General features: G+C 35.3%; 2 protein-coding genes and 3 non-coding genes across 5 annotated transcripts; 4 read left to right on the top strand and 1 right to left on the bottom strand.

Moving 5' to 3' along the window:
* The first annotated feature begins 729 nt into the window (after nucleotides 1-729).
* On the top strand, nucleotides 730-803 carry TRNAV-CAC. Its single transcript has one exon. It is a non-coding gene; the product is annotated as a tRNA-Val (tRNA).
* A 79-nt stretch (nucleotides 804-882) lies between these two features.
* Nucleotides 883-956, top strand: TRNAV-CAC. Its single transcript has one exon. It is a non-coding gene; the product is annotated as a tRNA-Val (tRNA).
* A 128-nt stretch (nucleotides 957-1,084) lies between these two features.
* LOC111800540 (PRA1 family protein A1-like) lies at nucleotides 1,085-5,482 on the top strand. Its single transcript, XM_023684285.1, has 8 exons — nucleotides 1,085-1,445; nucleotides 1,926-1,966; nucleotides 2,070-2,148; nucleotides 2,522-2,608; nucleotides 2,685-2,773; nucleotides 2,993-3,064; nucleotides 3,175-3,298; nucleotides 4,987-5,482. Exons 1-7 carry the CDS (start codon nucleotides 1,288-1,290, stop codon nucleotides 3,276-3,278), a joined length of 630 nt encoding a protein of 209 aa, XP_023540053.1. The 5' UTR covers nucleotides 1,085-1,287; the 3' UTR covers nucleotides 3,279-3,298; nucleotides 4,987-5,482.
* Nucleotides 5,483-6,378: 896 nt separating this feature from the next.
* TRNAE-CUC lies at nucleotides 6,379-6,451 on the top strand. Its single transcript has one exon. It is a non-coding gene; the product is annotated as a tRNA-Glu (tRNA).
* A 681-nt stretch (nucleotides 6,452-7,132) lies between these two features.
* On the bottom strand, nucleotides 7,133-9,331 carry LOC111800539 (uncharacterized protein At2g39795, mitochondrial-like). The gene is made up of 3 exons (XM_023684283.1): nucleotides 8,991-9,331; nucleotides 7,567-7,913; nucleotides 7,133-7,476 (listed from the first exon to the last, which is right to left on the bottom strand). The coding sequence occupies exons 1-3, from the start codon at nucleotides 9,258-9,260 to the stop codon at nucleotides 7,317-7,319; spliced, it is 777 nt and encodes a 258-aa protein (XP_023540051.1). The 5' UTR covers nucleotides 9,261-9,331; the 3' UTR covers nucleotides 7,133-7,316.
* Between the last annotated feature and the right edge of the window lie 1,624 nt (nucleotides 9,332-10,955).

The raw sequence follows: 10,955 nt of genomic DNA, 5'->3' as shown, positions 1-10,955 counted from the left end.
ACTAAAAGACAAGGTTTGGAGCAGCCTATATATATAAACACGCCAATTATAGCCTACAAGCAGCTCCATTGTAAAACTGGTATGCTCTATCAATCGAACGGCATAGAGGACTGATACATGAATCGGATGGCATCCTACCGTTTATCGTGTTTCCCTACTTTTAATTACTGTAAGCTCAAATATCTTTTCTTTCGCTCTACTTTTAAATTATCTTCTTGTTACTTTGATGCATTTTTTCCATTTAAAATATTAATATTGAATGATAAATGATAACTTTATCTCCATCTACATTTTAACTTGCCTTCATTTTTTAATTTTTTTTTATTGTAGTTTGTTGTACGATTATATATCTAATAACAATATTGTAATTCTTAGAGTTAAGTCAGCATCTCAATCAAATACTAACCCCATATAAATTAAAATTCTTCGAGTGAAATATATATATATTTTTTAATGGTTCAAAACATACGTATGTATAAGCACTTAAATTATTTTATTTTTTTACATACATGTATATAAACACTTAAATTATTTTATTTTTTTACATATTTATTTAATGTAACGAAGTTTTGTCTCAAATGAAATTGAAATAAGCAATTTTTTTGTTTTATGGGTTATTGTAACACGGTGGTAGTGTTTTAAATGGTCTGGATGGTGTGGTTGGGCATCACGTTAATCTCATATTTTTTCTATTAATTAATTTAGTAGCTCAGAGAATTTTAACAAGCCGTCTGGGTGGTGTAGTTGGTTATCACGCTAGTCTCACACACTAGAGGTCCCCGGTTCGAACCCGGGCTCAGACACAATTGACTTTTGAAATTTTTGTTTTAATATGTATTTTCTTAAAACCATTTTTAATACCTCAGAGAATTTAAATAGATTGTCTGGGTGGTGTAGTTGGTTATCACGCTAGTCTCACACACTAGAGGTCCCCGGTTCGAACCCGGGCTCAGACAATTTTTTTGTATTTTATTTTTGGCGCGCCTGGTTTATGTGGCTTACAATTTCTTAGCCTGGTGGGTTTCACCGGCTCTCCTTAAAAAAAAAAAAAAAAAAAAAAAAAAGGAAACCGAAATGCAAAGCGATTTCTTCCCGATCTTTTAATCACAGTCCAAATTAGAATCGCCTTCTCAATATAGTCAAGGCTCGAGACATTTCAGAGCCCACAACTTTCCTTCGTTTCCTTTCTTCTCCTCCGACCCCCTGCTTTCCTTTTAGGGTTTACGCGCTCAATTCCAACTCACAACCAGATCGTCTTCTCAATTCCTTTAGTTTAGATTGTCAGCCATGGATTGGGGCAACGTTACTGCAGAGGATCTGATCGACGCGCTTCGAGAGGTTGATTGGTCATCGCCTCCTCGACCTATCTCCGAGTTCTTCTCTAGATTCACGGTCCCCCGATCTTCCGCCAAGTGGAACAGCCGCCTCAAATGCAATCTCTATTAGTATGATTACTCTTTCCTTCAATTTATTCGAGTTACTGTATCTTTNTTTATTATTCTTTTTTTTTTTTCTCCCTTTCTTGATACATATGTTGTTTGAGTGAGAAAGATTTACACATTGCGTAGTGCTTCTAATTGTAGCGCCCTCCATATCGGTTTAGTTCGGTTTCATGAATCGAGTCCATACGGAGCTATTCGCTTTGGAAGCGAAATGGAATTTGATTACGCGGCTGCTTGATTTAGTTAATTTGCTAGTTAATCAAACACGCCGAAATCTATATCTGCATTGCCCATTTTATTTCTTTCAGTTTTCCTAGGAAATCGTGTCGTGAGTAATGCGTGACCAAAATAGTCGATCATGGCCTGTTTTAATTTACTTGTTAGACAAACATGCTGAAACCTATATTATGTTATTTCATTTTGTTGCTATGCAGTGCCTCGTTCACCCTACTAATTTGGAATCTTATTTTCTTGCATTTGCAGTTACCGAACAAACTACTTCATTATGATTGTTTTCATTCTTGGTGAGTGTGTAAACTGTCATATTTCTGCATTATGTGCTTACATTTCTTCTTATTGTTTAACAATATGTACAGTTTTTTCTTAACTGTGGATTGTTGATTACAGCCCTGGGTTTTCTACGAAGGCCTCTTGCTGTTGTTGCTGCTTTTCTCACAGCACTCAGCATCGCTTTTCTGAATGACAGGTGAGCTGATGGCCTGATATACACACTGCAGATGACAATTATTATCATTAGCCTTTCTTGTGATGGGACTGTCGTTTATTATTTCGCCTCAAGTTTCCTCACACGGGATTGCATATATTTATTCTTTGGTGTTGTTTTCATCAAAATACCTTTCTTTGCTTTCACTTGTTATTCAGAGAATCAGGATTTATACGTACAATTTTTTTGCCAACGTATTATGATACTCTTTGTACCAGTTGATCGAGGAGATCGAGGAGTCATGTGTTAAGATGTAGATAATGTTGTGACGTGCATGGATTCTTTATTTTAACTCCATGTGAAGTTTGTTGTGACTGCCATATTTTTCTTCAAACATAATTTTTTTTTACCACAGTTTTGCAGGCACATTTAGTGAAAAAGTAACCAGAACTGTTAGACAATTCTCTCCACATTTGGCTGCAAAGATGAGACCTCCTCTCACGTAGGTATCTTCATCAATTTCCATGAATGCAATAAGCCATGACTTTTGATTTCATATTTCTTACATAATCTTTCAGGCCTGTTATCCGTGGACGCCCGTCAGCTAAAAGAGCAATATACATATGTGGACGTCCTCGATGGGTTTTTGTCTTGATGTTCTCTTCTGGTAAAAAAAAAAAAAAAAAAAAAAACGAATAACTTTTTATCTATTATTGGTATGCTTCCATATAATTATAGAGGACCCAGTTCACCTTTGTTTAAGTACAGATATTATCTTGGAGTGCATCTTTCTAATCAGACCTTTTATGTTTTTTGAATTTGAATTTTAACATTATATATCTTTTATGCTTTAAGTTTTCTGATTTATTTTCCCCATCTGCTGTAGTGAGTTTCTTACTCTGGTTCATTTCTTGCGGTTTGTTGACCGTACTTTGGTCGCTTGCCTTTGGACTTCTCGGTATGTTAGCTGCTTATAAAGATTTTTTTTTTCCTTCTTTTTTTTGCTTTTCTAAGTCTTGTACTTCATGGTTGATTTTCTCACCCCCTCCACCCCAACAATTATTTCAGCCACTTTGCTTCATGCAAGCTTCAGAACACCTAACTTGAAAGCACGTCTAAACACATTCCGTGAGGAATTCCGTGCTGTCTGGCGCAATTATAGTGAACTGTAGTCATCTAGACTTCGTAGAATGTGAGTATATTCTGCCTTCATTTGTATACTTGCTGTTTTGAAGTTTGTTGCTTCAAATGCATCTCCAAGGGTGTATGCTATTATTTATTTTTTTTTTGTTAATTTCTACAAGGAATCGTTCTCTTTTGATTTCTTATATTTAGGGGTCATTGTGGGAATTGGGAAGTCTATGATGCATTTGGTTTGTGATCTTAAACCAGAAATTTGAAAATAAGGGATTAAATTAAAAAAGAAAAAAAAAAGTTTTTCTAAAATAAATGATGAAATTGAATTTCAATTTAAAAAGTTTCTCAAAGTATGTTCAGAAATATATTTGTAAACAACAAAAATAAATGTAGGCACTTACTAAATAGTTAGCTTTTTCTAAAATATTATTAATTAATTTATTAACATATTGATATTATAAATTTTGTAAAGTAACTATGATAATTTATAATAGGTTATGCAATACTTGTTTTAATATTAACAAAAATGAAATGAGTTTTAAGCATGGAATAGTATATTTATAAAAGAACTTATAATTTGTAGTATAATTCTCCAGTTTCAAATTTTGAATATGAAGAGAATTTTCACCATTTGAATCACAAAATTAAAAAAATAGTTGTATAAGACAAATCTTTCAAACAAAGATTGAGTGAACTGGAACAAGTAATAGATTCTGCATTGTATATTAAACGTTCGCTCAGAGCTTTAGGTCCAAGAACTGTCGATTTATTGGGTGTTATATTCATTGTTATTCTCCTATTATCTGTAGCCACTGTGGAGTTCTTGTAATCTCCTCTCCTCTGTAGGGTGTCTATCACATCTTTTTATCGACCGAAGCTCGTTAACCTTTTAAAAGAAAAGATATCATGTAGTCTTTGTGTTGTTAACTTTATGGCTTCTTTTTGGAAATTTATTATGTTTGAACTTAGAACTAGAACTTCACTGATGTTATGATTCTTGTTATATTCTCCCATACGAGATCACATCTAGTTGTTGGAAAATTAATGTTGCACATTAAAGAATGTAATGGATGGCGGTATTTGCCAATAATTGATAGGTAAAAGATAGTTGTGACAGTCCAAAATTTTAAGGCACTGCTGATAGCGTGAGTTTGTATTTGTGTTACCTCAATTAGTTATTGGAGTATTATATTTAATTGATTAAATCTAAACTTCATACTGAAGTTCTGATCATTTTTCTTACAAAGATTCCCCCCTCTCTTAGTTGGGGAATTGGAAGCTTTTAAGTAGGGCTTCTTCTAATGAAAAACTATTTTTCACTGCAAGTTGAATCACATGTAGTAGACAAATGACTGGTAAAATTCTCTTGATTGCTATGCTTGCATGTGAATTTGGTGATTTGCAGTCAGAAAATTGTTCTAATTAAGACTTTACGGCGAGACCATTCAATCTCAGATGTCTTTCGTCCATCTGGCATTCTTATGCCAGATGCAATGCCGAAAGCAATATATTCTGCCATTATGTTTCGTATAAAGTAATAACATGAGCATAGTTCATCATTCAAGTATCATAGAAATAGATCAATAATGTATTATGCTGTTTCTTCAGTCCTTTGTCGTCTGCTTCTACTTTCCTTGAAAATGTTGTTTTGGAGTTTATTGCTTTCGCTGATTGAATAAATCTGATGTAAGCTTTCTACTACTAAGATTGGTATTAACTATTATAATCTGTATATCTGTACAGGCGTCCTCTGTTAATTATGGTGTTCATACTGTAAATCTGTGCTTCACCCGACTGCTTTGCTGCTTTCTCCGAAGAACAATTTGCTAAGATGGAAAGTCTCCAAGTGACGACTGCCAGAATTTGCCAGATCTTGCAACTGCATGTAAATTGTGGCTCATGTTTCTGGAGATGTAATTGTTTCATTCATCATCTGTATTGTGAAGACTGAGGATAGATACAATGGAAGGTTTTCAGTGAAGCAGACTGATTAGTCTTTTATTAGAACGCTCCTCATTTCAATGGCCCATAATAGTTATGAACTCTATTACTTCTTATTTCTTCAAGAGCGAGAAAAAGAACAGTCTAGCTCGTGAGCAGATTGTGGTTGAATAACATCTGTGCCTTTTACGTGCTTCCCGTTTCAGTTTGTTAGGAACTCAGTTCTTGTAATTCCAGCTCTCGGGGGTTTTTAGCTACCAAAACCCAAAACTATTGCCGAGAATTTATTTCCACTGAATCTTTCTTTTTTTTTTTTTTCTTTCTTTTTATTCATTAGTTTTTGGTATATATATATATATATATATATATATATATATATATAGTATTTATATGGTCCTGATTGATTGTAACGGCCTAGATCCTCCACTAGCAGATATTGTACTCTTTGGGCTTTCTCTTTCGAGCTTCCCCTCAAAACTTTAAAACGCGTCTGCTAGGGGAAGGTTTTTATATCTTTATAAATGGTGATTTGTTCTCTTTTCCAATGTGGGACATCACATTGGTAGAATAATGAGGAGGGAATCAAACCAAGATAATAGAGATGGAGTCACAAAAAAGAGTTACAATTTCATTAAAAAAAAAAAAAGAAGGTAATTTTGTAGTAAAGGATGATGATTTTTAGTAGAGAAAATCCTTCTGAAGTTTTTGGTAGATGCCCAAAATCTAGAAATGGTTTCAAATGAGGACAACCACAGTCTACTTTCATTTGAGTTGCTTTAATGACCTTTTTACTTCTTCTTTTCTTCCCTTTATTTTTTTGTTTATGCAGCCGCCAAGTATCAATTATCTTTGCCTGGTTGATTAGAGGTTGCTTACAAGAAACCAATGCCGTAATATTATATAAATATTCTTGAACTTTTGGATAAGTTTCAAATATGTTCTTAAATTTTAAAAAACGATTTTGTCAATAATGTCGAAAATATCTTGTTATGGCAATGATCTAATTGCTTATGTACAATTGAAACTAAATTGTAATTACGTTAAGTATCCTTTTTAATATTTAAAATAAATGGTCGTGATGATCCCAAAAATGTTCAAGTTTTGTATTTTCTGAAAAAATGGGCTGATATTTTGGAAGAATTATATTTGGAAGAAAACATTTAAAAAAATTAATATTTGTACTAAATTTCAAATTCCGTTGTAGTCTAGTTGGTTAGGATACTCGGCTCTCACCCGAGAGACCCGGGTTCAAGTCCCGGCAACGGAAACTTTTTTCATTCTTTTCTTTTTTGAATTAAAATTTCTCTGAGAGTTGTTTCATTAAATTATGCTCAGATGAAACGTAGAAACGAAGAGAAAATTATTGTTTTCGTAGGGAAAATTTAAATTTGAGATGCCATAATGTTCGAAGGTCCCCTTGCGATTCCATGAGAAAGCAACAAGCTTGTGTCTAAGATTGGTACTACTCTCCTTGCTCAATTGGAGGTTGAGAGTTCATGGTCTCATGTTTCCTGTTCAAAACACATGTAATGTAACTCAATTCTTTTCATCTTCAACTCCCTATACACATAAATTCTTCACTGTTTCTCATGTTTCCTGGCTTATTGTATGCAACGCTGTGCTGCTGTGTATTCCACAATGCCAGTACACAGTTACCCGTTGTCGTCGACACTGCTGCTGCTGTTAGTTACCTGATGTCGCCCGGTTCAGGTTTGGTGAAGACTAAGCTTTTCGCTAACTAACATTCATGGTTGAAAAACCAAAACCAAAACAAAAACCAAATTGACCTATATCAATGACCAATCCTTCCAGCTATCCAAGGCCAATTCAATTTCCAAACATTTCCGAAACTTCCCTGCCCGGGATGTGGTTATCGGATTGATAGAGTCGATTCAAAAACTCAAAGGATGTGAAGTACATGGAAATCCTTAAGAATAACAGACAGAAGTTTGCTCCCAAACTGTTTTAAATAGATGAAGGAACTATCCCTTTAACCGGATGATTTACTTTTTATATAGTTCTCAAAATCGTAGGCAAACCTTCCCTACGTTATATCAATCAAAATACAAACCTAAATGATGCTGTAATAAAAGAGTTCATACCCTACTCCGAAAAAGTGGGACTGATTAAATTTATTTCTCAACAAAATTCTTCAAGTTCTTCAGCCACATGGAGTACTCTCGGCTGTCTTTGCTGACCATGTACTCGTGCAAGAAATTTGTTGTGCTGGGCTTGATCCCACGAATCTCAAGATATTTGTGGAAAGCTTTCTGCAAGTTCTCGTCCAAATCTCTGCAAATAAATAAAAGGGAAATCTTTATTTAGTGAACAAATTTGCTTAAGAAAATGAAAAGAACAAAGCACAAAGCCAAGTAGACTAACTGGAACTCAGGTCCTTCGTATGCAAGCTGGTCTTCAGAACCATCAGCTTTCTTGATTGACAAATGATCTATGGATATTTCATCCGGGAAAGCGGTAACACCAAATTCGAGACATTCTCCACTTTCCTTGGAAATACTCACGACCAGTGGAATGCTGGATTCTTCACGAGTCTGCTCATCGTTATCCCCCCCTTCATCATTATCCTCATCTTCATCTTCAGCTGCAACATTAGGCATATCAACTTCAACTTTGATGATCTCATCCTCGTACTTTCTGGTGAGTGATATGGTTCTTTCTCCAGGATTGTCTTGGATTTTGAAAGGAAACTCTTCAGGGATTTCGTCTACCTGCAATAGGTGAGTATCCAACATTACAAACTTCCAATGACAATATTCAAAGAGAACCTGCCCTGTAAAAATGTCCTCTCCATTGCGTAGCTCATTGAATTCCCATAGCTCACTAAGTGGAAATATTCATCGGATCTTAACTAAAAAACTAAAATTACCAATCCAATAGGTCATTGATGGCTTGCAATTTAAAGGGAGTTTGAACTTTGGTTCATGGGCACAATCAATTCTCCAGTAACATTTTCAATTTGAAAACTAAAAACGAGTAGTAACAGGAAAATGGCTATAGGCAAAGAAAATCTAATGATTTCAACTATCAAACTGCCTTTTCACAAAACAGATAAATAACAACAAAACGAAACAACATTAAAGGAAAAGCCATGAGCATGAAGAACCTTGCTTACGAAAAATTCCGCTCAAATATGCATAAAGAAAAAAAAAACAATGGTTTCACAGTTTATAAGTACGATTCCTTCTACTTATGGAGAAAGCACACAGTGCCTTGGCGAGGAACTAGAAAATAAGTAAAAGCATTAAAGCACCAGCTATAAATTCTAGAAGGTTTTAATGAAATGGATTAAAGCAGACATTACAACCCTCTACGAGATATCTTAAATTCTAAACAACACGAACTCAAATGTTTCTTGCAAGAGAGCTCAAATATTAAAAGCTAAGGCTTTATTAAATAATCCTTCCGTTTCATTTGAGGTTTCCGTTCTTAAAAATTACGTTCGCTTTCTTGTTAATTTCTTAGGTGTATCTTTCACCTTTCTTAGCAAAACACATAAAAAAGAAACAATTTCATATAGATTTCGAAAATTAGCTCAAGGAAGAAAAAAAATTCAAAAAACAGAAAAACAAAAATCAAATGGGACTGAACGAATTCTTATCAATTTCAAATTTTAGCTCAAGGAAAAAAAAAAATCCTAAATCGAAAATTTTGATAGTTTAAGTTCTAAAACTCACTCACAACTTCAATTTATAAAATCATACAAAGATATCCAATCTCAAGCACAAAGGAAAATAGCAGAACAGAAAAATCAAATCCGGTACTTAAGCAACAGCCAGAGAACTTACGCTGTTCTGATCATCTTCCTCAGCACACTTAATCTCAGACTCAAGAACGTTAAGAAGACTAACGTCAGCTTTGTTACTCGCAGATGCGGCCGAATAAGATCGAAGAGATGGGAGAAAGAAACTGCGGTTAAGATCTTGGCTGAGATTGCGCTTCCCAACAGTGATGGCCGCAGAGATGGCATGGTGGAAGCTTCTCGGAGTAGCAATAGAACGGACGGCGAGGGGCAACACCAACGAGGACGCTCTGCGGAATATCGAATTCAACGCCATTTTTTCCCTTTCGCCTGTCGAGGTAGACGAAGAAGTCTATGCAAAGGCGGTAGGGTTTTAAGAGCTTCAAAGGGTTTTACCTTCGTATATAAATATTCTTTTTTTCTTTCCCTTCTTGATGGGCCGGGCTGAAATGACCTCGTAATGGTACCCATTTGGGCCCAATTAAAAATGGGCTCTAACCCATAATCATATGGCCCAATTAAAAGTACTATTGATTTCGGCCCATCTTTATTTTCTTTAATATTTGATGGGCACTTTGAATTTGACATCTAACTACTCCATAACAGTCGCAAAATCAAACAAGAACATTATTTTAATCAATAATATTCACACATTTCAAAACACACACAAAATTAAACCCACAAATTACAGTTAAAACGAATTTAACGCTTTTTTTTTTTTTTTTTGTCGGATCAGGCGGCGACTCGACTTGGGGCCAGCGGGCGGAGCGGCGACTGAACTCCGGTAGCAACGAGAATCTGAGTGGCGGTGGAAGAGGCTGGTTTCGAAGGTGAGGTGGCCGAATATGAACCGTCTGATTGGAAAAGGAATCGGCCGGAATCGCCGCTCGGAAGTCTGATATACGACGCCGACGGCGAATCTGTGAGCCAAGATCGGATCGGCGGGACTTGTTTGTCGTTCTTGTAATGAACAATCGCTCTGTAAACGAAGGGAATTAGACCTTCCATTTTTGTGAGAGAGAGAGAGATTGAGGGAGAAATGGGAAAGAGGATTGGTTTTAAAAAATGGGGGTTGATGACGTGGCGTAATGGGGTTGGAGGCCAGGTGTTCACGCTAAGCCACGTAAGACTTGGAGAAGAAACCAGCCCAATTTGGCCCAATTTGTATGGACCCAAACTTGGCCCAATTTGTGAAACTCTCGGCCCGTAAATTTGGGCTTAAATATTTTATTATTATTTATAATTAGCAGTATTTTTATCTTATTATTATTATTATTATTATGGTTACCATTACAATTCATTTTATAATGTACACATGTTTACAAATATAATGGCCATCGTTGACTTTTGCCATATTTGAATGTCTGGTTGACTACTGAAAAGGCAAAGCACCAATTCACAATACATTTAATNCCAACTAACTCCTAGTTACTTGAAAAACATAAAAAAAAAAAAACATAAAAAAATACATAGCCATTGTTGTGCATTACTTTTTCCTTTCTATTATTTCTTTATTTCAAGGAGACATGATTGAAAAAGACGATATTTTGAATGTGTAATAAAGTATAAAAGTTTTAGTGTAACAGTCCAAGTCCACCGCTAGCATATATTGTTAGTATCTCACATTGGTTGGAGAGGAGAACAAAACATTATTTTATAAAACTGTGGAAACCCTTCCCAGTAAACGTGTGTTAAAACAATGAAGCTGACAGCACTACATAACGGATCAAAGCGGATTGGTAGTAGTAAGTTTGAGCTGTTAAAATGGTATTAGAGTTAGTCACTGAGCTGTGTGCTAGTAAGGACGCTAGCTTCGATCTCACATTTGTTAGAGAGGAGAACGAAAACATTTTTTATAATGGTATGAAAACTTCTCTTTAAATCGTAATGTTAACGGCGACATGTAACGACTCAAGACGGACAATATTTGTTAACGGTGGACTTGAGCTATTGCTCTATCAGTCCCACGATTTTAAAACGCGACTAATAAGTAGGACCACATATGGCTTAA

Source organism: Cucurbita pepo, chromosome LG08 (assembly GCF_002806865.2).
Source record: "Cucurbita pepo subsp. pepo cultivar mu-cu-16 chromosome LG08, ASM280686v2, whole genome shotgun sequence".
NCBI lineage: Eukaryota > Viridiplantae > Streptophyta > Magnoliopsida > Cucurbitales > Cucurbitaceae > Cucurbita > Cucurbita pepo.
The sequence above is the reverse complement of the archived record's forward strand: the minus strand, read 5'-3'. Positions and strand labels throughout refer to the sequence as shown.

What these genes read in the sequence shown, in the direction of transcription:
- LOC111800539 (XM_023684283.1), bottom strand. Translation starts at nt 9,260, where the DNA reads ATGGCGTTGAATTCGATATTCCGCAGAGCGTCCTCGTTGGTGTTGCCC. An exon ending in AGGAAGATGATCAGAACAGC is followed by an intron (nt 7,914 to 8,990) that starts GTAAGTTCTCTG and finishes CACCTATTGCAG; the next exon opens with GTAGACGAAATCCCTGAAGA. An exon ending in TACGAAGGACCTGAGTTCCA is followed by an intron (nt 7,477 to 7,566) that starts GTTAGTCTACTT and finishes ATTTATTTGCAG; the next exon opens with AGATTTGGACGAGAACTTGC.
- LOC111800540 (XM_023684285.1), top strand. Translation starts at nt 1,288, where the DNA reads ATGGATTGGGGCAACGTTACTGCAGAGGATCTGATCGACGCGCTTCGA. An exon ending in CTCAAATGCAATCTCTATTA is followed by an intron (nt 1,446 to 1,925) that starts GTATGATTACTC and finishes TTGCATTTGCAG; the next exon opens with TTACCGAACAAACTACTTCA. An exon ending in ATCGCTTTTCTGAATGACAG is followed by an intron (nt 2,149 to 2,521) that starts GTGAGCTGATGG and finishes TTTTTACCACAG; the next exon opens with TTTTGCAGGCACATTTAGTG.